Source organism: Culex quinquefasciatus, chromosome 1 (assembly GCF_015732765.1).
Source record: "Culex quinquefasciatus strain JHB chromosome 1, VPISU_Cqui_1.0_pri_paternal, whole genome shotgun sequence".
Taxonomy (NCBI): Eukaryota; Metazoa; Arthropoda; class Insecta; order Diptera; family Culicidae; genus Culex; species Culex quinquefasciatus.
Genome location: NC_051861.1, coordinates 31,231,798 through 31,258,797, shown reverse-complemented (window position 1 = coordinate 31,258,797; position 27,000 = coordinate 31,231,798). Strand labels below are relative to the sequence as shown.

Sequence of the window (27,000 nt, the reverse complement as noted above, 5' to 3'; positions counted from 1 at the left end):
GTACGATCTGGAGTAAAAATCCACTGACCTCTTGCTTGTTACGGTAATAGATCTATAGATCTTGACTCGAATAAGTATACTTAAAAGATTCAGATCGTCAAAACATGTTAGCATAGTAGTCTACTAATCCCCTCATAGCTTCAGTGGTATGATCCAGGGTCGAAATTCGCCGATAGATCCACAAAACTCAACTCCGAGAGTCCTTTGGGCGACCGAGGACATCTCAACACACCAAAATCCATCGACCTCTTGCTTATCACGGCGGAAGATCAACAACTCCAGGAATGATCTCAGCATTGCAACATACACAAATCTCGACTTTCAAGGTTTATTCTTCTCTCCAAAACACACTTCCCTTGAAGATACTCATCCCATCTTCAGTTCCACTGCCCCCTTGGCCCGCACCGTCAGGTACGTCTGCACAGCAAACAGTGTCTCATTCTGGCCGTTGTAGAACTTCATGTCCATCCGGTACTGCCCAGCGGGCATAAACGGTGGAAACTGCGTCTCGTTGATCGTGTGCGTCACGTTGATCATTCCGCCGAACGGACACCCGGGCAAATCGGGAATCGTCGTCTTCAGCCCACCGACCGCGAGCAGCCCAATGCTGGACACCCCGTCCAAGTTGTCGTACGCGTCGCAGTAGTTGAACCACTCGTCGATCAGAAACGGCTGGTACGTCTGGAAACGGTAGTACACCTTGTACCGGCAGAACACGACGTCTTGGAGGGTGTGGAACCGGCCGACGATGTGCGTCTGCGACGGTTGATTGCGGATCAGCCGGTTCGTGCAGGTCAACAGCTCGAAGTACTTGTACGGCTGGTCCACGCACAGGTTCCGCTCGATGCGCAGCGTGTAATTGCGGACGGTGTCCGGCGAGAAGATGGGCCGAACGTAGTCGAACTGGCCACCCGATAGGGTGCGGTGGACGAGGCAGAGTAGAAAGAATGACTGGAGGGTGGACATGGTGAACTGGGTTGGGAAGTGGATGTGGTGAACCAATTTATAGTTCGACAACGGGTCATGCCCAATTTGGTGATTAACCAAGTGGTTAATGTTGGTGAGTCTGTAATTCGATCTGCGTCATTTGAGTTTTGTAAAACTTACTGATGTGTGAATTACAGTCTGATTCTGTATATATTGAAGTTTATCTTAAAAAAATCTAAAAATCTAAAACTCTAGAATCTAAAAATCTAAAAATCTTAAAATCTAAAAATCTAAAAATCTTAAAATCTAAAACTCTAAAAATCTAAAAATCTAAAAATCTAAAAATCTAAAAATCTAAAAATCTAAAAATCTGAAAATCTAAAAATCTAAAAATCTAAAACTCTAAAAATCTAAAAATCTAAAAATCTAAAAATCTAAAAATCTAAAAATCTAAAAATCTAAAAATCTAAAAATCTAAAAATCTAAAAATCTAAAAATCTAAAGATCTAAAAATCTAAAATTTTTAAAAATCTAAAAATCTAAAAATCTAAAAATCTAAAAATCTAAAAATCTAAAAATCTAAAAAACTAAACATCTAAAAATCTAAAAATCTAAAAATCTAAAAATCTGAAAATCTAAAAATCTAAATATCTAAAAATCTAAAAATCTAAAAATCTAAAAATCTAAAAATCTAAAAATCTAAAAATCTAAAAATCTAAAAATCTAAAAATCTAAAAATCTAAAAATCAAAAATCTAAAAATCTAAAAATCTAAAAATCTAAAAATCTAAAAATCTAAAAATCTAAAAATCTAAAAATCTAAAAATCTAAAAATCTAAAAATCTAAAAATCTAAAAATCTAAAAATCTAAAAATCTAAAAATCTATAAATCTAAAAATCTAAAAATCTAAAAATCTAAAAATCTAAAAATCTAAAAATCTAAAAATCTAAAAATCTAAAAATCTAAAAATCTAAAAATCTAAAAATCTAAAAATCTAAAAATCTAAAAATCTAAAAATCTAAAAATCTAAAAATCTAAAAATCTAAAAATCTAAAAATCTAAAAATCTAAAAATCTAAAAATCTAAAAATCTAAAAATCTAAAAATCTAAAAATCTAAAAATCTAAAAATCTAAAAATCTAAAAGTCTAAAAATCTAAAAATCTAAAAATCTAAAAATCTAAAAATCTAAAAATCTAAAAATCTAAAATGCTAAAAATCACATCGAAATAATTTGTCGTCTCAAACTGCTTTTAATGTCTCAAATTGGTCCATTTCTCTCAAACTGCTTTAGTTGTCTAAAAATGTGTCCGATGTCTCAAAATAATCCAGTTGTCTCAAACTGTTTCTGATGTCTCAATTCGATTCAGCTATCTCAAACTGTTCCTATATCTCAAATTGATAAACTTGTCTCAAACTACTTTAGTTGTCTAAAACTGCATCTGTTTTCTCAAGCTGCTTTAGTTGTATTAAATTAATCAGCTTCAGTTTTCTCAAGCTGTTCAGTGAACCAATTTAGTGATCTTAAATCGTGTAAGTTATGATATTTTAATGAAACAATTGGCAAATTGTCTCAACTTTCTCAGAAATCGATACAGCAATTCCTCAAAGAATTGCAAACGCAACGCCCCTTTCAACCAAGGCCACGCGCTCCCTGTTCAAAGGCGCTGCAAGTAAAAGTGAAAAAAAAAACTGCATTCAGGGAAGTCATCAACTTTCCCACCAGAGATGCAACCACCCCCTTCTTTTATAGAAAAAAAAGAAGAAAAAACGCAAATGCAGCCGAGTCAAGAGTACGGATTCCCGGACGCGACGACTTCAGCACGTATCATGTCGCATTAGCATCCCCCGCAGGATGACACAACAAACAGTGCGGGGGAAGAGTGAAGCAGCAGGTATTTGAAGACTGATGTGCACCAGACTAGACAGGGCATGAGCGGAAGCCAGTGGCAGCTGCTGGTACAAGGAAACAGTACCAGTGAACCCTCTCAGTACTGGGGACGGCAGTTTCAGTGTGAAGATTACGCCTGGAGTTATGTAATGTTTGTAGAGTGTTGCATGCAATGTTGTGTGCAACTTGACCTCAAACTCTAAACATCTAGAAAGCTGGCTCAAAATTGACTGTCTCAGTCTTGCCGGAGCAAACAAGCTTGTCTCAAGCGCATCGCGTCAAGGATGTCTGCCTGTCTAGGGCCCGGTCATGTGTGCCAAAGGGGTATCTTCTTCATTGATGCGTTTCTTGCCGCGGCGTCGAGACGGGGACAAGTGTTTTGCGTTGCAATTGCTAAGTCGGGGAGGGTTGGTTAATTGTCGGCTTCTCCACGGGGACAAGGACTAATGAAAGTGAAAGGACTCGGGAGGCTGCAGAGCGGAGCGGAGAGTCGACAAATGTGGTGGGTTGAATGTCACGGATCGGGAAGCGGCGCGCAATTTGTTTGATTGACACGTACAGAAAGAACTGAAGATGCGGGTTAAGGTTAGGGTTGCAGAAACGAAGCGTTGCAGCAATTGCACGTGATGACCAATGTTCTGGGAATGAGGCAGCTAATTGGGCGTACTAATCGGTTGGTTGGCAATAAAATGACCACTCTGTTGAACGTCAGTAGTGATCTGCACTTAACGTAGCTCACAATGTTTTTACAAAAATCAGTCTTTCTACTGTACCTGCTCCAGCGTACCCTCGCTGGTCAGTTCGAATACACCAGACCGGTCTTCTCGCCGGACGCCATCCGGAACTACACGCTCCGCATCGAGCGGAACCTGTGCGTGGACCAGCCGTACAAGTACTTCGAGCTGCTGACCTGCTCGAACCGGCTGATGCGAAACCAACCGTCGGAGACGTACTTCGCCGGGAGGTTCCTCACCCCCCAAGAGCCAGTCTTCGTCCGGTACAAGGTGTACTACCGCTTCCGGACGTATCAACCGTTCCTGATGGACGAGTGGTTCAACTACTGTGAAGTGTTTGACAATTCGGGAAATGTGTCGAAGGTCAACCGGCTGTGGGTGGGCAGCTTGCGGACTTCCATCCCCAATCTACCGGGGTGTCCGCTGCAGGTGAGCTCCCCTTTGAACTCGACTACACTGAACCAGCGACCTACTGTGGGCATTTTTAGGGACTGCTGAACGTGACGTACGTGATCAACGAGGCGCAGTTCCCGCCGTTTCTGCCCGCCGGAGAGTACCGGATGGACATGAAGTTCTACACGGCCCAAAATGAGACGCTGTTCGCGGTTCAGACGTTCCTGTCGGTGCGGGCCAAGGGGCCAGTGGACTTGACGATGGGTTGAACCCAGAAAGTTCATGTTTGATGTAAAAATAAAGCAACAAATTTTCGACAACTTCCCAAAACTCGAAAGTCTTCCCCCTGGCGGTAACCACTTTCAGGTAGTCTTCTCATTAGCCTAAAAGACTTGAACCCCCCTCGGGACAAACACGCGCGCGCCATCTATTGAGATCATCGGGCTAAAAGCCCTAATTTATGCAACCGTGGCACACCACATCGGCACACACTCACAGGGCGGTGTGCGAGTGTTACTTCCAGCAAAGGTAAGCAACTTTGCTTTAAGTAGCTCTCTTGCTTTCTTGCTTGTGTGTGATCCCCCCCCCCCCCCCACACACACACACACTTGCAGAGGAGATAAAATCGTGACGAACAGGCATGTGTGTCTCTTTATGCCGCGCTGGTGCCCTTCAATGCTGTCTGGGAGGTTCCGTCGTACGGTTCTTTGAAGAAGAGTAGGCGCTGCAGGACTCGAGGAAAAAATCGATATTTTCAAGCATGCCTTGGAAAATTTAATGTGTCTGGGCGCGTGGGTGTCTTTTCTTTGGCGATGTATGTGTCTGCGCCAGGCTCATGAGTAATAGTGCAGCCATTTATCTGTCTGGGGGGATTCATTTGGCACTCGGAGATGTTCAGTTACATTTGCTGGCTTTAAATCATGCGGTTATGTCTCAATTTATCAGCCAGATCAAATCTACTGCTCTCTTGAAGCAAATCGCCAGGTACCACTCAATTAGGCAGTAAATTGGGTATGTTAGTTGGCGACTAACCTTTAAAAAAATCGCAACTTCCACAACCCAACACAGTTCACCATGCCCCCTCTTCAACAACTCGTTCTACTCTGCCTACTCCACGGCACCCTGTCGGGCCAGTTCGACTGCGTCTGGCTCCGCATCAACTGCCTGGTTCGAAACCAACCGTCCAAGACAACCTGGGACATCAAATCGAATTGAGACAACTGAAGCATTTTGAGACAACTTGAGTAATTTGCAACTGAAGCAGTTTGAGAAAACTAAAGCAGTTTGAGACAACTGAAACAGTTTGAGACAACTGGACCAATTTGAGACAATTTAAGCAGTTTGAGACAATGCAAGCACGTTGAGATAACGGAGGCAGTTTGAGACAACTGAAGCAGTTTGAGAAAACTAAAGCAGTTTGAGACAACTGGACCAATTTGAGACAATTTAAGCAGTTTGAGACAATACAAGCACTTTGAGATAACGGAGGCAGTTTGAGACAACTGAAACAGTTTGAGACAACAGAAGCAGTTTGAGACAGCAGAAGCAGTTTGAGACAAATGAAGCAATTTGAGACAACTGAAATAGTTTGAGACAACTGGACCAATTTGAGACAATTTAAGCAGGTTGAGACAATACAAGCTCTTTGAGATAACAGAGGCAGTTTGAGACATCAGAAGCAGTTTGAAACAGTTAGAGAAAACTAAAGCAGTTTGAGACAAGTGGAGCAATTTAAGACATCACAAGCAGTGTAAGACAACTGGACCAATTTAAGACATCACAAGCAGTGTAAGACAACTGAAACAGTTTGAGAAAACTAAAGCAGTTTGAGATAACTGACCAATTTGAGACAATTTAAGCAGTTTGCGACAATACAAGCACTTTGAGATAACGGATGCAATTTGAGACAACTAAAACAGTTTAAGACAACAGAAGCAGTTTGAGACAGCAGAAGCAGTTTGAGACAAATTAAGCAGTTTGAGGCAACTGAAACAGTTTGAGACAACTGGACCAATTTGAGACAATTTAAGCAGTTTGAGACAATACAAGCACTTTGAGATAACGGAGGCAGTTTGAGACAACTGAAACAGTTTGAGACAACTTACAGCATAAAACCTTACCACTTGTGTAAAAATCTTATCATAATGAGGTGTCTGATTGCAGATGTTCCATTTTGCTTTCCCTCCTGCGGTCCATCCAAAAGCACCAACCATCATTAGTGCTTATTTTAATTTAGAATGCAAATTTCTCGCCACGAGTTCACGAGTGGCAGCGGTCCAACGTTTCCAACTGCACTATTATTGAAGTTTCTGCAATGACTTAATGCTCTAACGATAGTCGTCGGCTTCTTCTTCTTGCTCGCTTTTCTCATATTTTATTTTTCCCACTTCCGTGTCCCATTTCAGCCGCAGAACGAAAGACTGAGACATTTTCAAATGAACGGCGGCGCTGGTGGACCACAGCCCAGCTTCGAGGAAACCATCCAGCGGGTAGGTTCGGCGACCAGACCCCGGTCGGAACTTCCGGACACTTGGGGCCGGCCGGCGAGCGCCAACTACATTTGCTATGTGCATAAATATCTTGGTTCTTTTATTTTTTTCTTTTCAACCAGGAAGGGACGATGGCACGAGGGAGCATGCAGTGATGGGAAATCTGGAAAATAGTTACTTAGTTCTTTTTATGACTTCATGACATGAAGACTTCATAACATGAAGAACATTTAAAACAATCTTTAATTATACAATTTTGGAGAAAACAATTCACCTTTCGCAATAAATTACAAAACTATTTGATGTTTTAAGTAGATTTGTGGTTTTGCAACTTATTTGCAACATATTTGCAACTTTGCCAAACTTTTCAAATTTCAAAGGTAATCAACAATTGTGCTTGTTTACATCAATGAAAAAATGTATAAATAATATGAAATGATAAGATTTATTGTCAATTTGTATACTTTTATGATCTTACTTACTTGTATGATACTTACAGCTTTGCAACATCTGTGCAACAATTTTGCAACATCCCTTATAGTTTTCTTTTTTTTAATTTCAAACTCCAGTATGAATGCTTTTTTATTGAACTGCTTTGTAAATCAAAGCTCATTTGAATTTTCATCAAATTTAAGATGTTTTGTCTTGTTTCACTTAAGTTGCATAACAAATAGTTGGAAGTTATAGTTAATTTCCCATGTTCTTTTAACACATTTTTGTTTGCAATCATAACCACCTCTTTTGACAAAATAATTTTCAAAAACATAATATTTTGAAACAAATTTGCAACTGTTATGCAACATCTCCACACTCGAAAATTAAAAAAAATGACATATTTCCATCACTGCTTCGTTAGTCCTCCCCCCTCTCTTTCCAGAGAGTGCCCAAATTGTTTCAGTGTTTTAGTTTTAATTATTTACCCCCGGCCCCATTGGCCAGCGTGCCCTCCCTCTCGTTGCCGAGTTTCCGGTGGAAAGTTGACTGTTGTTTTTGTGGTCTGCCAGTTTATTGCCACTTTTCCGGCAAAAGGGAAAAGCACTTTTCCATTCATAGAGTTCGCTTTTTTTCTGTGGTGAAGGCTCGAAAAAATTTCAACATTCATCTTTCACACGTAAACTGATAATTTTGTACGACTTTTTTTTTGCTCTGTTCCCGTCCACTTGGCAGCTGAAAATTCAAGAAGCACTTAGGAAAAAGGAAAAGTTTCAACGCGAGCACGAAGAGGTAAGTGGGCTTGTTGCCGTTGTTGTTGTTTTTTTCTTTCTTGTCTGTGTGTACGTATTTCCGTGTTTGTGTGTATGTGACCGTTTGTTATTTTGTCCCTGATGGCTTTTTTTTCTCTTTCGGTTTTCCCCTTCCAATTTCTTGAAAGTTTTTCCGCCTCCCTTTAACAACCCCTTGCGCGTCCACCGTGTGAAGAAATCATTCCATCACGTTACCGCTAAAGTAAAAGAAATCGCCCAAATGTATACTACCCGCAATTCACTAGTGTTTGCTGTAAGAGTTAATCGCCTGAAGTTGGGCTAAATTTTGCCCAACTTTACGGTACAAATATTGTGGCAGCGTGCCAGACGGACTTCCGGTGTTTGCTTGTTGTAGACACCCTGGCCGGTTGGTCGGTTTTTGCCTACCGGAATTGGAGAAGAATTAAAAAGCTACAGTTTACTTGCTATTTAAATAAAAAGGAAAAAACAGTTAGGTTTGCGTTGTTGCGCAAGCGTTTTCCGGTTGAAAAGAACGCGACAGCTCTGCAACTAATTACCAGGCATGACACTGATGGGAATGGGTTTGATGTGAATGTATAATTAAAATCAAACATCGTGATTTTACACATAACAATTTATAAAGTATGCTCAACTGAAACCTGTAAATCTTGTTTAAATCTTTTGTTTTTTTTTAGCGTTGTTATCTCGTGCTGTGAATTAATAGAAAATGTATTTCAATACAGTTTTTGAAATCTATTTAAAGAGTATCTTAAGCACGAACGTTTGTTTGATGTTATTTACCAAACAGGCTAGACTTAAATTTTATTTTGGGTTACTAAATCTTAGATAATGGAATCACGAACAAAAAAGAAATCTTTTTTGTTGAGCTCAAACATGACCCACACATTTTCTAAAGAGATTAAACATACATGGATTCAAGATAGCTTTTGAGAAAAGGAGTTTGGCAATCAACAATTAGAATAAAATAATATTACAGAATCTGAGAGAAAAGATCCAGAGTACAAGATTTTAATCCATGACTCGATTATCCAAGTTTCTGAGAAAACTCCGGATAATCATACTTTGATTTCTAGAAATTTCAGATAACCTATGCTTCGGATAGTCGAAAATGACCTGTGCAATGAAAATAAGTAATTCTCTCAGATTTCGGTGATTCGATTTTTTTTTTTAATTTTTTAATCTGGCTGTAACTTTTTTTATGCCTTCGGTATGCCCAAAGAAGCCATTTGGCATCATAAGTTTGTCCATATAATTTTCCATACAAATTTGGCAGCTGTCCATACAAAAATAATGTATAAAAATTCAAAAAATTGTATCTTTTGAAGGATTTTTTGATCAATTTGGCGTCTTCGGCAATGTTGTAGGTATGGATAAAGACTACACTGAAAATAATGATACACGGGTTTAAAATTTTTTTATTTTTAATTCAATTTTTTTTCACTAAAACATGATTTGCAAAAAAACACTATTTTTGATTTTTTTTTATTTTAGGATAACATAAAATGCCAACATTTCAGAAATTTCCAGGATGGGCAAAAAATCTTTGACCGAATTATGAATTTTTGATTCAATACTGATATTTTCAAAAAATGGGAATATTGATCGCAAAAATTTTTCAACTTCATTTTTCGATGCAAAATCAAATTTGCCATCAAAAAGTACTCAAGTGAAATTTTGATAAAGTGCACCGTTTTCAAGTAAAATCCATATTTAGGTGATTTTTTTTGAAAATAGTCGCAGTTATTCATTTTTTAAATTAGTGCACATGTGTGCCCACCTTCGAAAAAAATATTTTTGAAAATATGAGAAAATTCTCTATATTTTGCTTTTTTGAACTTTGTTGATACGACCCTTAGTTGCTGAGGTATTGCCATGCAAATGATTAAAAACAAGAAAATTGTTTTTTTTAAGTCCCACTCAAACAACACACCATTTTCTAATGTCGATATCTCAGCAACTAATGGTCCGATTTTCACCGTTAAAAAATGAAACATTCGTGAAATTTTTCGATCATTTTGAAAAAAATATTTTCAAAATTTTTAAATCACAAAAACATTTCAAAAGGGCCAAACATTCAATATTAGGCAATTTTAAAATGTTAGTCTTGGTTTAAAAAAATGAAAATATTTTTTTAAATGATCGGAAAATTTCACGAATGTTTCATATTTCAACATTGTAAATCGGACCATTAGTTGCTGAGATATCGACATTAGAAAATGGTGGATTGTTTTGGTGAGACTTAGAAAACATCAATTTTCTTGTTTTTAAACCTTTGTATGGCAATATTTCATCAACTAAGGGTCGTATCAACAAAGCTCAAAAAATCAAAATATAGAAAATTTTCTCAGCATTTCAAAAAAAAAAATTTTTTTTTCACTGTTGTGCAATCATGTGCATGAATAAAAAAACATGAAAAACTGATTCCATTTTCAAAAGTTAACTTAAAATGGCTTTAACTGGCAAACGGTGCCCTTTATCAAAATTTCACTAAAGTACTTTTTGATTGCAAATTTGATTTTACATCGAAAAATGAAGCTGAAAAATGTTTGCGATTAATATTTCGGTTTTTTGAATAGAAAAAAACAGTATTTATTCAAAAATTCATAACTAGCTGAAAGATTTTTTGCACAACCTGGAAATTTCTGAAAAGTTGGCATTTTATGTCCTCTAAAACATATCAAAAAATAAAAAAAATAAAAATAGTGTTTTTTTGCAAATCAAGTGATAAAAAGTTAAATAAAAAATCACCAATTTTTTTTTACCGTGTATCATTTTTTCAGTGTAGTCCTTATCCATACCTACAACTTTGCCGAAGACACCAAATTGATCGAAAAATTCCTTCAAAAGCTACTGATTTTTGAATCTTCATACATAATTTTTGTATCGACAGCTGCCAAATTTGTATGAAAATTATATGGACAAACTAATGATGCAAAATTGCTTCTTTGGGCATACCGAAGGCACCAAAAAAGTTTCAGATGAATTAAAAAAATACAAAATTCAGATAGTCTATTTTTGGTAGTACAGTCCAGACTCGATCATCCGAAGGTCTGAAAAAAACACTTCCGATAATCAAATTAAAAAAAAAAATATCCTTGTGATTGTAATTGTAATTTTATTTGGCTACGACATCCTGTTAGTTAGACTTTTTAGCATGGCAAAGAATCTTGTTTGTTATTGTCAAGCTCAAGTATAACCCTTAAACTACGTTTAAGCGTTTTTAAATTTTTAAATCCAAGACAGCGGCCTTAATAGCTGTGGTCAAATTAAAAAAAAAATAGCTATTCAATGGGAAATCAACTGTTCAAATTAGCCTAAAATTTTGTCGCAGAACTCGCATTTTATGTAAAAAAAATGATTCATGATTCGATTATACGAAGTTTTATACAAACCATTGGATAGTTGAACTTCAGATAAACTAGGCTTCGCTTCGATAATCGAGGCTGGGCTGTCCTTGAATCATTTTAAATTTAATTCATTAAATACAGTCAAGACTCGACTATCCGAAGTCTCGATTATCCGAAGGATTGATTGTCTGATGTTCAACTATCCAATGAGGAGTTTGGACAATCGTATGATGATTTTTTTTCTTTTTTTTACTTTTAATAACATTTGAGTTCTGCGACCTAATTTTAGGCAAATTTTGGCCGCCATCTTGGATTTGAATATTCTAAATCACTTTAGTGATTTTTTTTGCCCAAAGCCTTCGGATAATCGATTCTGGACTGTATACAGTGTACAGACTTCATTATCCAAGGCCTCGATTATCCGACGAATCGAATATTCGAAGTTCGATTATCCGAAGGTTTCGTAGATTGCTCCAAAAAGACTCACTCACACGCGACCACAAATTTAACGTGAAGAAAACTGCTCCTACCGTTTGTCACTTCCACACCGTTCGCTCCTGAATACTTTCTCTTTGCTCTCGCTCTCACTCCATTCGGGTAGTACAGCAAACGGCGCTATTTCGCTTAGTCGCCGAGTTTGCAATCGGCTTCGTTTTGCTCATTTATCAAACTGCTGAAAATCAATGTTATCAAAAATGTTTTGCAATTTTGTTGATAACACAACATCAAAGACATATTTAGAAGCAACTTCCACCCTGCCAAACACAACTTTACGGCAAACTGTGGTAGCGCAGGGCAAAAGAGCGCCTCGCTCGTGCGTGACTCGGGTCGACGGACGGACTGGGCAAAGAAACTCACGAAGTATTTGTGTCGCAGGGAGAAGCGATTGAGCAAGTCGCTGGCAGCCTGTGAGTGTCGTGTTCACTCGCGACTGGTTGCGGGCTCCAGTCGGCAAAGATTCGTTCGGCGATGAGTGAGTGGCTTCTGATCATTGAACTGAAAATCGGGACCCTTGTTTGATATTGTTTTTTTTTAGATGTTTAATAATATTCTATCCCTTGGACACTAGTTGAAGACCAGCTGGATAAATTTATTTTAGCTTTTAAGGATATGCGGGTAATTTTTTTTTAATATTAATTCATATTTAATACAAATTGATGAATTTTTCTTCGATACAACAAGCAACAAATGCAAACTATCATTTTCACATATTTTGAAAACCATCGTGTCAGAAAATTTCTGTCACATAAAACTTAATTTGAAAGGCGCGACAAAAAAAATTATTGTAACATGGATTATGAAGAAAAAATTGTTTACAGATATTGTGTATGAATTTTTGAATAAACATTTTTGTTGCAGAATGAACTAAACTGAAATGAAGATGTTTGCGGAATACTTGTTAGTAAGGGGCCGTCCATAAACCACCTAGACATTTTTTGTGAAAATTCCAGACCCCTCTCGCTAAAGTTAAAAGTATTTTTATGTTCGATAATTATTATATAAATAGAACCATTTTGATTGACTCCTAACTATCTGGGTTTTCCAATTTCTATTATTTATAAATAAAGTCTTATCAAATAAATCAAACCGAACTTTTTCCACAACATGATGAATTGGAATTCATCGCATTTTTTGTTTGTTTATTTGCTCCCAAAACATCCATCGTGAGCATTTCCGAGACATGTATAGTGGAATTACCCCGTTGTTTCCCCAAAATAATGCAAACACTGTAAAAAAACAACTCCCAAAAAAATTAAGCGTTCTACCAATTTTCAATCTCGCCATTTCCGCCAACTTCACCTGCTCGTATCAAACAGCAACGCAACTATTGCAACTCCGCATCGAACTCGCCGTACTGGATTCGCAGCGAGCAGCTGTAAAACTGCACCCTTCATCGACCAAGAACAACACAAAAAGTTAACAGTAAACCTGCCTGAAATCCCCTTAACCTAACCTCAAAAAATGCAATCAAAACCTGCGGAACGGCACGCACAAAATTGAAAAAAAAAAAATAGTTTCACAACTTGAAAAGTCCCAATTTTTAAACAAAAGCGTAGAACCAACCCGACGGATCGTGACAGCGTAAAAAGTTGAGGATCCATCGAGTTAAAAAAAAGCAAACGAAAATGCAACCAGAAAGTGTACGTAAATACATGTGCTTGAGAGTGACTAAAAGTAGATCGTTAAAAGCGCCCCGGAAGAACAAAAGACTTCCCGGGGGTGGAGAAGAAGCGGGAAAATCTGAAAGCTTTTCCCCGGGAACGTGACTTGAGATCCTGCCGGAAGATGCGCACTCTCTCTCTGCTTTTTTTCTTGCAACCAAAGCAAAAGCTACTGACTCGGGAGTTTCCGGCTTCCGATGGGGCATCCCTTTTCCAGAGAGAGAGAGAGAGACAAAGCCAAGAAGCAGCTTTTGATATGAAACTTTTAATCTTACGTCGTCCCTATGGTTAGCAATTTAACCCAATCAGTGACTGCGGAAATCATCCTGTGACGGAAGTTTCGGCCAAGTGGTTCCATTTTGACCACTTTGAGCGAGTCATGCGAGCTCACTATTCGAAAGTCACTCATCCTGAAGGTATGCAAAGAGCGACACACCATGCACAGGATAATGGTATTAGAAAAGGGAAGAAGCACACAGCGCCGCCTGACGGGACACAACATGAAAGCTTCTGCTCCCAGGGACGATGTCAACGCAGGACGACGGGATTAAAATCCGATGGCATCGTGCTCAAAAGTGGCCCCGGCTTGGACCCGTCAGACAGAAGACACAAGACACAAGTTTCCAAGCGGCCTAAGAGGATCAATCAGTGCAAGCAGAAGCTCCAGAAGTAGCAGCAGCAGCAGCAGCAGCAGGTATCTAACTGTATCGATTTATATCGGCACTCGTGAAATCCCCTTGCAGATAAGTTGATTTAAGTCACCCCAACTCCCTCTCTCTCTTGACAAACTCCACCTGACTGGATTATGATCCTTCCTGACGTAAATTTGCAAACAGGTTGAACTTTAGTCGTTTCCTCTTGATGCTTCCTCTAGCGGCTTCCATTGGGTGGCTGTCGGTAGTTACATCTCTTCAAGCTGTCGTGTGTTTCGGGGAATCTGGTTTGGAAATTCTGACTGAGATGATTTAATTGTCTAACATGGCAAGTATTGTAAGGTTTAGGTTTTTCTAAAATTTAGCCAGTTTATTCGGGATTTTTAATTTAGTATTTTTTATTTCAATGAAATTTTGTCCACAAGAAACCATTTTGATTTTTAGTATTTCCCTGCATTAATCCATACAGTTTAGCGGTCCGGTTATACAAAATGAACATGTGAGTAATCTGTATCAAGAGAAGGCCTTTTCTGATCGATTTAGAGTCTTCGGCAAAGTTATTGGTGTTGTTGAAGACTATTCAGGAAAAAAATTGGCACACGGAAAAAATGCCGAGTTTTTAATTAACTCTTTTTTTACAGAAACTCAAATATTTTTTTTTAAATCAAGACTAACATTTCAAAAAGGTCAAACATTGAATATTATACCCTTTTGAAATGTTAGTGTGATTGTGATTGAATGTTATAAACATATTAAAGCTTTTTTTCGAGAAGAAAAACTTGATTTTATTGCAATTGAGTTAATTTCTACGGCTTCTAATTTTTTTTGATAAAACTTTATTCATGAACAGTTCTCTACGAAATCGGTCTTTTTTCTTCAATTTTAATTTTTGTATTTTTTAATCCGGCTGAAACTTTTTTGGTGCCTTCGGTATGCCCAAAGAAGGCATTTTGCATCATTAGTTTGTCCATATATTTTTCTATACAAATTTGGCAGCTGTCCATACAAAAATGATGTATGAAAATTTAAAAATCTGTATCTTTTGAAGGAATTTTTTGATCGATTTGGTGTCTTGGGCAAAGTTGAAGGTATGGATACGGACTACACTAGAAAAATTGATGCACGGTAAAAAAAATTGGTGATTTTGACAAAGGACTTTGTCTTAAAGCTCTATCTGCGGTGTCAATGCAAAATTTTTCGAAAATGTAGCGTTACCGTCGCAAGCCCTCGGCGTGACATTCTGTTTCTGTTGCGTAGATGCCGTGAAAACTATTTAAGCTAAAAGTTAGCCTCTGGAGGATTTAGTGTCCATCAGACTTTCATCAAAGACGGACCTTACGTTGGGAATTTTATTGCTCACACACACACACGCAGGTGGTGCACGAACTTGAGAGGAGGTCCAAGAAGTTATTGACGGTAGCCAGTACGGTCACCGGAATACCGAAATTATTGGGAACAATTTGGTAGGATATCGGCCACACCCGGTGTGGCCAGTGCCCTGAGGGAAGGTTCTACCGGGAGGACATTTACGGAACCATACAAATTTGGGCAATATGGGTATCAAAATTCATGGTTTTTGATACTGGTAATGAAAATGGCCATTTTGGCAGGATTGGCCACACCCGGAGTGGCCATTGCCCTGAGGGAAGGTTCTACCGGGAGGACATTTACGGAACCATACAAATTTGGGCAATATGGGTATCAAAATTCATGGTTTTTGATACTGGTAATGAAAATGGCCATTTTGGCAGGATTGGCCACACCCGGAGTGGCCATTGCCCTGAGGGAAGGTTCTACCGGGAGGACATTTACGGAACCATACAGATTTGGGCAATATGGGTATCAAAATTCATGGTTTTTGATACTGGTAATGAAAATGGCCATTTTGGCAGGATTGGCCACACCCGGAGTGGCCATTGCCCTGAGGGAAGGTTCTACCGGGAGGACATTTACGGAACCATACAAATTTGGGCAATATGGGTATCAAAATTCATGCTTTTTGATACTGGTAATGAAAATGGCCATTTTGGCAGGACTGACCACACCCGGAGTGGCCATTGCCCTGAGGGAAGGTTCTACCGGGAGAACATTTACGGAACCATACGTCTTGGGGCAATATGCGTATCAAAATTCATGGTTTTTGATACTGCTGATAAAAATGGCCATTTTGGCAGGATTGACCACACCCGGAGTGGCCAGTGCCCTCGGGAAGGTTCTACCGGGGGGATATTGATCGAACCATACGACTTAGGGCAATATGGGTATCAAAATTCATGGTTTTTTAGACTGGTAATGAAAATGGCCATTTTGACCGGATTGGCCACACCCGGAGTGGCCAGTGCCCTTGGGAAGGTTCTACCGGGGGGACATTAATCGAACCATACGACTTAGGGCAATTTGGGTATCAAAATTCATGGTTTGGCCACTCCGGGTGTGGCCAATCCAGTCAAAATGGCCATTTTCATTACCAGTTTCAAAAGCCATGAATGTGGATTCCCATATTGCCTTAAGTCGTATGGTTCGATTAATGTCCCCCCGGTAGAACCTTCCCGAGGGCACTGGCCACTCCGGGTGTGGCCAATCCGGTTAAAATGGCCATTTTCATTATCAGTTTCAAATACCATGAATTTTGATACTATATTGCCCCAAGTCGTATGGTTCGATTAATGTCCCCGGTAGAACCTTCCCGAGGCACTGCCCTCGGGTGTTAATTCAGTCAAAATGGCCATTTTCATTATCAGTTTCAAAACCATGAATTTTGATACCATATTGCCCAAGTCGTATGGTTCGATTAATGTCCCCGGTAGAACCTTCCGAGGCACTGGCCACTCGGGTGTGGCCAATATCCTATAAATGTGGTCCCAAGCCCATTGCCCCAAATCATTCTGGTCCGGTGACCGTCCTTACAATCTTCATAAGAACAGAATTCCTCCCAATTTAGTGCACAAACTGTGTCTTTCAATGTGTGCGTGTGTGTGTGTGAGCAATAAAATTACCACCGTGGATCCGCTTTTGTCGAAACCTCGTAAGGCACTGAATTTTTCTGAGGCTATCTGTTAGCTTAAATAGTTCGCATGAAATGTGGCAACAGTGGTGCAACATTCTCGCGTGACAGTTCCACGTAAACAGGAGAGGAGGCAAAATTTGCACCATGTTGCCACATTTCATGCGAACTATTTAAGCTAACAGATAGCCTCAGAAAAATTCAGTGCCTTACGAGGTTTCGACAAAAGCGGATCCACGGTGGTAATTTTATTGCTCACACACACACACACGCACACATTGAAAGACACAGTTTGTGCACTAAATTGGGAGGAATTCTGTTCTTATGAAGATTGTAAGGACGGTCACCGGACCAGAATGATTTGGGGCAATGGGCTTGGGACCACATTTATAGGATATTGGCCACACCCGGAGTGGCCAGTGCCCTCGGGAAGGTTCTACCGGGGGGACATTAATCGAACCATACGACTTGGGGCAATATGGGAATCCACATTCATGGTTTTTGAAACTGGTAATGAAAATGACAATTTTGACCGGATTGGCCACACCCGGAGTGGCAATTGCCCTCGGGAAGGTTCTACCGGGGGGACATTAATCGAACTATTCGACTTGGGGCAATATGGGTACCAAAATTCATGGTTTTTGATACTGGACATGAAAATTACCATTTTGATTGGACATTTTCCGAACCATACTTGTTTTGGCAATTTATTTCCACAGAGGTGCCAAAGATTGAAAATATTTTATAGGAATAAATTATTTAGGATTAAATGCATAGGCAATGTTTTAAAAATATAAAATAAAATAGATTATTTTTTAGGAGTTTTGTACAAAGTTCTTTGTCATATTGGTCATGTAGAACATAACCACCTGCACCTTTTTTTTATTTAACTTTTTGTCACTAAAAATAGATTTTTATTTTTTTTGGATATGTTTTAGGGGACATTAAATGTAAACATTTCAGAAATTTTCAGGTTGTGCAAAAAATCTCTGACCGAGTTATGAATTTTTCAATCAATACTGATTTTTTTCAAAAAATCGAAATATTGGTCGAAATTTTTTTTTCTACTTCATTTTTCGATGTAAAATCAAATTTGCAATCAAAAAGTACTTAAGTGAAATTTTGATAAAGTGCACCTTTTTTCAAGTTAAATCCAAATTCAAATGACTTTTTTTGAAAATAGTCGCAGTTTTTAATTTTTTTTAAATTGGTGCACATGTTTGCCCACTTTTGAATAAAATATTTTTGAAAAGCTGGGAAAATTCTCTTTATTTTGCTTTTTGATGATACGACTCTGAGTTGCTGAGATATTGCCATACAAAGGATTAAAAACAGGAAAATTGATTTTCTAAGTCTCACCCAAACAACCAACCATTTTCTAATGTTGATATCTCAGCAACTAATGGTCCGATTTTCAATGTTTAAATATGAAACATTTTGTGAAATTTTTAAAAGGGCGTATTATTGAATGTTTGGGTTGAAACCTTTGCGATTTTTCGGTATGAAATTTGAAATATGACAAATTTGCTATTTCTTTTTCAAAAGTCAGGCCTGAATTTAAAAATTTTAAATTATTTTTTTTGACATGATCAGAATGATCGCAAAAGTTCAATTGTTTACATTTATGATCGAACCAATCGTTTTGTAGTTTAATTAAGGTCCTAAAAATCCTTATTTTTCGCCAGAGTTAAGATTGGATGGTGCAAAAATTGGTACAGGAGCTATGAGTTTTTGAAAAAAAAAAATAATAGTTTTAGCATAGTATTAAAAATGTTCAGGAAATATTTTGTAATCAACTTTAAGATGCCGAATATAATTTGCAACGAGAATGAAAGGCAAAAGCAAGACTGATTTGAAACTTTTCTTTTTTTTCAATTAAATTTATCGATTTTTAAAAAAAACTTTGACATAAACATTGAAAAATATTTTCAACGGCCTTATCGGCTTTGCGAAGTCAAAGTTTTACCAGTATTTAAATTTTTTCAGGGTTGCTTATATATCAATACTTAAACAATAATTGATTTGATTTTAAATTTCAATAAAACAAATTTGTTGCTTTTGATAAGCTTATTTTTAAAAGCATAAAAAACATGTCAAAAGCGCTTGATTTTTGTTTGAATCGAACAGACAATTTAAAATATATTATTTTAGCCAAAAACTTTCGAATCAAATGCTTAAAAAAGCTGTTCAGAAGCCTTATTTTAAAAAATAGGGGTGCGTTTCCTTTATGCAAAAATTAAAATCCTAAAAGATTGAACTGAAAAAATGCGACATTAAACAAATGTAAATAAAAATAAGCTGAGAAAAGCCAAACGAGCTTCAAAACGATGAGATTTACCCAACTAAAGGTGGCTCTGATGAGACTAAGAAGTAATCAAAGAATTTTGATTAAATTATTTGATTATTAACGTTTGTTTGTCGGTGGCTTTCAGATTTCATTAACTGAAAATATTTTTTTTTTAATTTTCATACATTTTTTTCAGGTAAAATGGGTCTAAAATACATTCTGTTGTCGATTTTGTCAGAAAAGTCACAAGTTTTTTTTACATCTGATGTACAGATTTTCAATACCTGGTTTTGCGTTTTTGTAATCCGGTTATATTAACAGTCAAAACCCGAAGCCTGCAAAATGCGTTACAGTAAATTTTCGCAGGCTTGGGAAATATGCAAAATAGCACCAAACTTCAATGTTTTATAGTGTTTTGGAATCGTCAGAATGTCTACTTTAAGGAAAAAATATGCAAATTAGTGGATTTTTGGGCGGGGCTCGGGGGGGAGGGGGTGAACGAAAAAATATCCGAGCAAAATGCGTTACAGTAAATTTGTAAAATTTATATCTTATGCAAAACATGACCAAAACTCAAAGTTTTATAGTGCTTTGGAAAGGTCTTCATCTGAACTTTATGTTAAAAATATAAAATGACTACGTTTTTCATAAAGTTTTTCTAGATTGTCAATTCGTTTTTAATGCCCTGCATTTTTCACAGTGTAGTTGTTCCAAGTTTCAAGAATGTGGTTAGGTTTTTTGAAAAGTATTATTATCTTTTAGAAAAGTTGATGATACCAAATACCGGCGTTTCTGAAGGCGTTACTTCTAAGTGCTATAAATTTCATATTTTTTCGTGAATTAGTAAGATCGGTAAGATTTCGACAGTCTTAATTTTGTTTCAATCTAAGGCAGCTGCAAATATTTTGTGAAGTTTATGTCCCTCGACTAGGACTTAAGTCGAGGAAGAGCAAATATATTAAAAATGAAATTTCATCCGATTGATTAAACATTTGGATTGAAAAGCGTTTAAATATCATTTTTGATTTTTGAAAATAATAGGCCAATAGCATTTAAAGTTATTTATAAAGTTCTAGTTTTGTTATTCGTCGTTATGATTTTTATGTTATTGGATTGTTTTGGTAATAACAAATCAATAACATTTTTAGTTATTCTTCAAACAAATCTCTTTGTTACTTTTTTTGCTATTTTTTTATCGGATTATCCCAATAACATTTGTAGTTATTTATCTATCACAAAACAGCTCATAAAATTCGTTTTCTACTAATATCGAGTGATAAATGGCTCTAAAGGATGTAAGAAAGCAATTTTCTATTTACTGTTAAACAAAATAAATTGCTTGAATAGTAAAAAATAGCAAATTTTATGGAGTTTTGAGCGAGTTTTAAATTTGCAAAACTTATGAGAATTTCTCCTAAATAAGGATGTTACAAACTTTAAGCATTTCTGTACAAAATAATTTAAAACTTGCTCTTACATGCCAAATATAATTATCAACGCAGTTTAAATTGGTTAGATTTCTATTTACATTAAAATTTTTAAGTTTTTTTTTATAAAACATTTATTTAGTCCTCTTATTTTTTAGAGCAATTCCAAAGGAAGTCGTGAAATGAACTTTAAAGAAATGTTTGCAATGACCTTATGATTAAAACTTATGTCAGGTTTGAAATGTAAACTATACCCGGGCAGACGGTAATAACAATGTTCATGCCATTTCAATAACAAATACTGTTAAAATAACAAAAATTGTTATGGGACATTCATGCAAAATCCATTTTCGCATGAGAGTTTAATAACAGTTTATGTTATCATAACACAATTTGTTATTGGTCTGATATTGGTTGAAAGCCAAAACAACTTGGAAATAACATTTTTTGTTATAGAAGAATAACTTCAACTGTTATTGGGATGATCGGATTAGTTGTTAAAATTACAAAAAATAATAACAAAGATTTGTGAAGAATAACCAAAAATGTTATTAGTCTGTTATTACAATAACAATCCAATAACAAAAAAATCATAACAGCGAATAAAAAATCTTGTTATCAATAACATAAAATGGTATTGGCCTAGTGTTTTCAAATATCAAAAAATGTTATTCCAAAGTTATTTTCGTCTGCTCGGGTACTTTTTCATAATTTCACTGCCGAACAGCAAGTATTCGATTGAAAGCCTTAGATCCGCCTTAAATCCCCATAAAACTTGTTTGCGAAACTGTACCCCCTTTTTCTGTACAACATTTTCTCTCCCTTGAGTAGCTATACAACCCGGGCAGACGGTGATTACAAAATTCATGCCATTTCAATAACAATTACTGTTAAAATAACAGAAAGTGTTATGAAATCTTCTTGAAAAATCATTTTTTGCATAAAAGTTTAATAACAATTTATGTTATCATAACAAAATTTGTTATTGGTCTGATATTGGTTGAAAGACAAAACAACTTTGGAATAACAGTTTTTTTTTTCAATTGTTAAAATAACAAAAAATAATAACAAAGATTTGTTCGAAGAATAACTAAAAGTGCTTTTAGTCTGTTATTACAATAAAAATCCAATAACAAAAAAAAAATCATAACGACGAATAACAAAACTTGTTATAAATAACATAAAATGTTATTGGCCTAGTATTTTCAAGTATCAAAAATGGTTAGTCCCACGTTATTTCCGTCTGCTCGGGGTGCGTTGATCTTTACCAGCTTTCTCTCAGTCAGGTCCAGACGATCCATTGTAATGAAATTTATTAAACCATTCCCCGAATCTCACTAACCTTCCTGGCCCTCACCTGTTTTCCCCCTCATCATGCACGGATATTGATCCAACATCGGGGTATCTCTGAGAAGCAGTGTCTTTGCAAGGGTTGCCAGATTTCACCGAAACACAACGACAGCAGCGACGACGACGACGATGGCATTTTGTAAATAATTAATTTCCATCCTTCCGCCAATCGCGAAGATCTAGAATCTTAGATCCACCTACGGGGCGGAAAGGGGACATCAAAGACTTTCGTCCCCTAATCTATCTCTCTCTCACTCTATCTAGAATAGCATATCAGATTAAGTCGATGTTGTCGTTTCTACTAGTGTAATTTAGGTTGTCTCGAAAGCGCGCGTTGGCTGGTTGCTAGAAGTTTCCCCCCTTTCAAGATACACGAGTGGATGATTCTTGGAAACTACCTTTCGGAAGCAAAGTGCATGGTTAAGTCTCCCTTTCACTGAAATGAACACCTTTTAGACTGTAAACACTGAGTAGTCCCTCCCCCCACCAAATTCCTCCGAATTACCAGTTACTGGATGCCGGTTACTCTCTGTCTCGGAAAATGCTCGCATTTCGTGTTTTGGTTTGGTTTTTTGGATTGAGTTAATGTTACAAGAGTAGAATAGAGTTTGAAATGAAGCCAGGATGTACGGGCTAGTGATCAACGAAATAAAAAAATCGTTGTCTTTGATATTAATATTTTTAATGATTTTTATTTCGTCAATTCGTTTTGATTTCCAACGAAGCCATTGAACTTGTGATTGAACATTTTTACAAATTAGTCTCATTCAAATTTAATCCTTTTTTTCGTACAAATAGGAGCGTTCTGATTTATATCAGAAAATTAAATTTTAGTTGGTACAAAACCATCACCTTAAGATAAATCTCAATTTCTCAACGTGACAAATCAAAAGTTATCTCCGCGTGCCGCACAGCAAAACATCCCAATTTCAGCGCGGATAACTTTTCTAATCTTCTCCCCCCCGCCTAGCTCAACTCCCGCCGGAATTCCAGGTGTTAAATAAAGTGAAAAAGGTGTTTTTCGCCTCTCGGCCGAAAAGTTAATTATCCCTGGCGGCAATAAAAAAAAAATCCTGACCCAACCCGGGGTGGACACATCTACACTAAGAGGAGAGACATGTCTCACCCGCTCCGGAACATTAAATCATCTGTCCACCACCGCCACCCCAGCTGATCCTGGACCCAGAGCTGTGAAAACGCAATCTTCCCCTCCCCGACTCGCGGTAAATCATTTTACCGTGCTGGTCCCGTTATTACCACTTCGTTTACCGCCGCTTCTTCGCGGGATTTTATTTTTGTACTTCACATAAATAATTTGGTCCTGTTCTCTCGGAAAAGTGTCCGAATCTTCCCTCGGGAGAAAAAAGAAAAAGATTAACGCCGAGAATTTGCCACCCCGGCTCGGATTTGGAGTTGGCTTGGGTTTGGGGTGGATCTGGTTTAGGGCACCCCTGAGTGCAGTGGCAAATCTGGTGGAGGTGTTTGCTGACCATGTTGGGAGAGGGTCCTGCGAGGGATTTGGACTCAGGGTTGGTATGCAGCTGGTTCAATATTACATGTACCCAATTGTAATAAACGGAATTTCGATTGACGGATCTTTTGAAGCCGTCAGATTCTAACTGTAAAAAGTATCATTTAAAATGCAAAAAAAAAAAAAATCATGAGAATTCAATTGGTAATGCTATTATTGGCGAAAATTTAACTTTCCATACAAATTTGGCAGCTGTCCATACAAATATGACTCATGAAGATTTAAAAATCTGTATCATTTGAAGGAATTTTTTGGCCGATTTGGTGTCTTCGGCAAAGTTTTAGGTATGGATAAGGACTACACTGAAAAAAAATGATACACGATGATTTTTTTTGTGATTTTTAATTTCACTTTTTGTCACTAAAACTTGATTTGCACAAAAAAAAATACTATTTTTTTATATGTTTTAGGGGACATTAACTGCCAACTTTTCAGAAATTTTCGGAATGTGCATGACCGAGTCATAAATTTTTGAATCAATACTGATTTTTTTATTTCAAAAAAATCAAAATATTGGTCGCAAAGATTTTTCAACTTCATTTTTTGATGAAAAATCGAATTTGCAATAAAAAAGTACTTTGGTGAATTTTTCAAAAAGTGCACCGTTTTCAAGTAAAAGCCATTTTTCGTGACTTTTTTTTTTTAAATAGTCGCAGTTTTTCATTTTTTTAAATTAGTGCACATGTTTGCCCACTTTTGAAAAAAATATTTTTGAAAAGCTGAGCAAATTCTCTATATTTTGCTTTTTTGAACTTTGATGATTCGACCCTTAGTTGCTGAGATAGTGCCATGCAAAGGTTTAAAAATAGGAAAATTTATGTTTTGTAAATCTCACCCAAACAACCCACCATTTTCTAATGTCGATATCTCAGCAACTAATGGGCTGATTTTCAATGGCAAAATATGAAATATGCTTGAAATTTTTAAATCTTTACGAAAACAATGTTTTATTTTTTTTAAATCAAGACTAACATTTCAAAAGGATATAATATTGAATGATTGGCTCTTTTGAAATGTTAGTCTTGATTTAAAATAATTAAAAAATATATTTTAACATTGAAAATAGGAGATATCAACATAAGAAAAAGGTAGATTTTTTGGGTGAGACTTAGAAAAAAATCATTTTTTCTGTTTTTAAATCTTTGCCTGACAATATCTCGGCAACTAAGGATCGTATCAACATAGTTCAAAAAAGCAAAATCCAGAAATTTTTTAAAGCTCTTCAAAAATAGTTTTTTAGAAGTGGACAACATTTCAAAAGGATATAATATTGAATGATTGGCTCTTTTGAAATGTTAGTCTTGATTTAAAATAATTAAAAAATATATTTTTTTCTAAGTCTCACCCAAAAAATCTACCTTTTTCTTATGTTGATATCTCCTATTTTCAATGTTAAAATATATTTTTTAATTATTTTAAATCAAGACTAACATTTCAAAAGAGCCAATCATTCAATATTATATCCTTTTGAAATGTTGTCCACTTCTAAAAAACTATTTTTGAAGAGCTTTAAAAAATTTCTGGATTTTGCTCCAGAAATTTTTTAAAGCTCTTCAAAAATAGTTTTTTAGAAGTGGACAAACATGGGCACTAATTTTAACAAATGAATAACTGCGACTATTAAGTTACCTAAAAATGGCTGCACTTTATCAAAATTTCACTAAAGTACTTTTAGATTGCAAATTCAACTTTACATCGAAAAATGAAGTTGAAAAATTTTTGCGACCAATATTTCGATTTTTTTAAATCAGTATTGATTCAAAAATTCATAACTCTGTCAATGATTTTTTTGGCGTATACTGGAAATTTCTAAAAAGTCTTAAACATATTAGAAAATAAAAAAAAAGCAAATCAAGGTTTAGTGACAAAAAGTAAAATTTAAAATCACAAAAAAATACCGTGCATCATTTTTTTTCAGTGTAGTCCTGATCCATACCTCCAATTTTGCACAAGACACCAAATCGATCAAAGCAATCCTTCAAAAGGTACAGATTTTTGAATTTTCATAATCCATTTTTGTATGGACAGCTGTCAAATTTGTATGGAGTATTATGGACAAACTTATGATGCAAAATGGCTTCTTGGGCATACCGAAGGCACCACAAATGTTCAACCGGATTAAAAAAACGAAAAATTCGAATGGCTGAAATCTAAGAGAATTGCTCTTATAAAAAATTACAATCAAATTGAATTTGTAATGGTCAGAATGAGCTCAAATTTGGAATTTAGCCCCGAAAAAGCCCATTTTTTTCGTTTTCAATTTATTTGTAAAACATCATTTATACCACCCTAACACACTAACAGGAAAAGACATTTTCCACTCTGTTTACGGTGCCCACGAGTGTAATTAAACCGGGTGATTCAATGCGTTCAGCAACATCGAAATGGAAACCATTGTTTCCCCTCCAAATTATTCTTCGGAGGTTGTCATCGACCCTGACCGAACCCAGGCTGATTTACGGCGGGGGCCCAATGATCCGAGTCTTCGGCAAAGGGAAGAGGAAGGTCATCCTTGAATGTAACAAATCAATTTACAAATTTTCCTTTGATTAAGTTATGAAAGCGTCTCTCGCTGACGCTGCGGGAAATTTCCTCTCCCCAAATGTTACGCAAAAACCCGGAGTCCCAATCAAAGCAAGCCGGCCTCATCTAGTCATCATGTTATTAAGGAGGTTCATAATATATGAGTAGGAGAAGCTCTGGGGGCGGCCCCGAACATCAATGTTTTATCGCTTTAATAATATTTACACGCACCCAGCTTCTCGTCAATAAATCATCATTATGTGGGGAGATTTCCGGAACCCGGTTTACGAGCCAACTTTCCATGGACACAGCAGGCGAGAGTGGGTGGGTGGGTTTTCCGGAATATCCCCTGCAGACATTTTTACGACGCTTCCCAACCCCTCCATGCCATGTGGGAGCAGGTCGAACTCGTTAAAAATTACAAACTGATGAGGTTATTGTGGCACGGACCTGAGGGGGTGGTGGTGGTGGCCAACTTTGATCCTCCGACAGTTTGCTGGGGAGTTATGACGGCACATGACTTCATTATCTCAGCAAATCTGTTTGCGTTTTTGGGGAAATTGACAGAAGATCAGACAACTGACATTCAGTGTCAGGACAAAGTGGCATCAATGGTTTGAGTGCATCGACTTTAAGTAGATTCTCTTTGACCTGTTACTGGCTTACTCAGACACCGGAAGCCGATAAAACTATTCCGACAATGTCCGGAAGCAATCGTGGCACAAACCGAGTTCCGGGCCCGTAGAGTAAATGACATAGATTAACTGTGCTAGATGTGGCGCAGACAGAAAGAAGGAAAACTTTTCCGATCTGTAATCTCCGGGAATCCTGACCGGAGTCTGCCGCGGAACCAGCATCTCGGGCAGTAACTCGCAACTCCGCAGGGACCAAGTTAGTATCTTGTTGGAATTAATCAACGCGTGCCACCACCCTGCACAAATCAGAGGGTGTGTGTAACATCTGCTGGTTCTACTGTAATATTAGCTTTCAGGGAGGGCATGATTAAAGATGAACTCTCGGGGCCGACAGCTGGCGGATGATGCTCCGGGAATACGAGA

General features: G+C 37.1%; 1 protein-coding gene across 4 annotated transcripts in view; it reads left to right on the top strand.

The window, feature by feature from the left end:
* LOC6044798 (sterile alpha motif domain-containing protein 5) overlaps positions 1–27,000 on the top strand; it is a 403,066-nt gene that overhangs the window by 323,362 nt on the left and 52,704 nt on the right. For all 4 annotated transcript variants that reach the window (XM_038249684.1, XM_038249679.1, XM_038249675.1 and 1 more), the window contains 2 exons: positions 6,349–6,432; positions 7,600–7,656. In XM_038249684.1, coding sequence (XP_038105612.1) covers positions 6,349–6,432; positions 7,600–7,656 — 141 coding nt within the window. The remainder of the gene's footprint in view (positions 1–6,348; positions 6,433–7,599; positions 7,657–27,000) is intronic.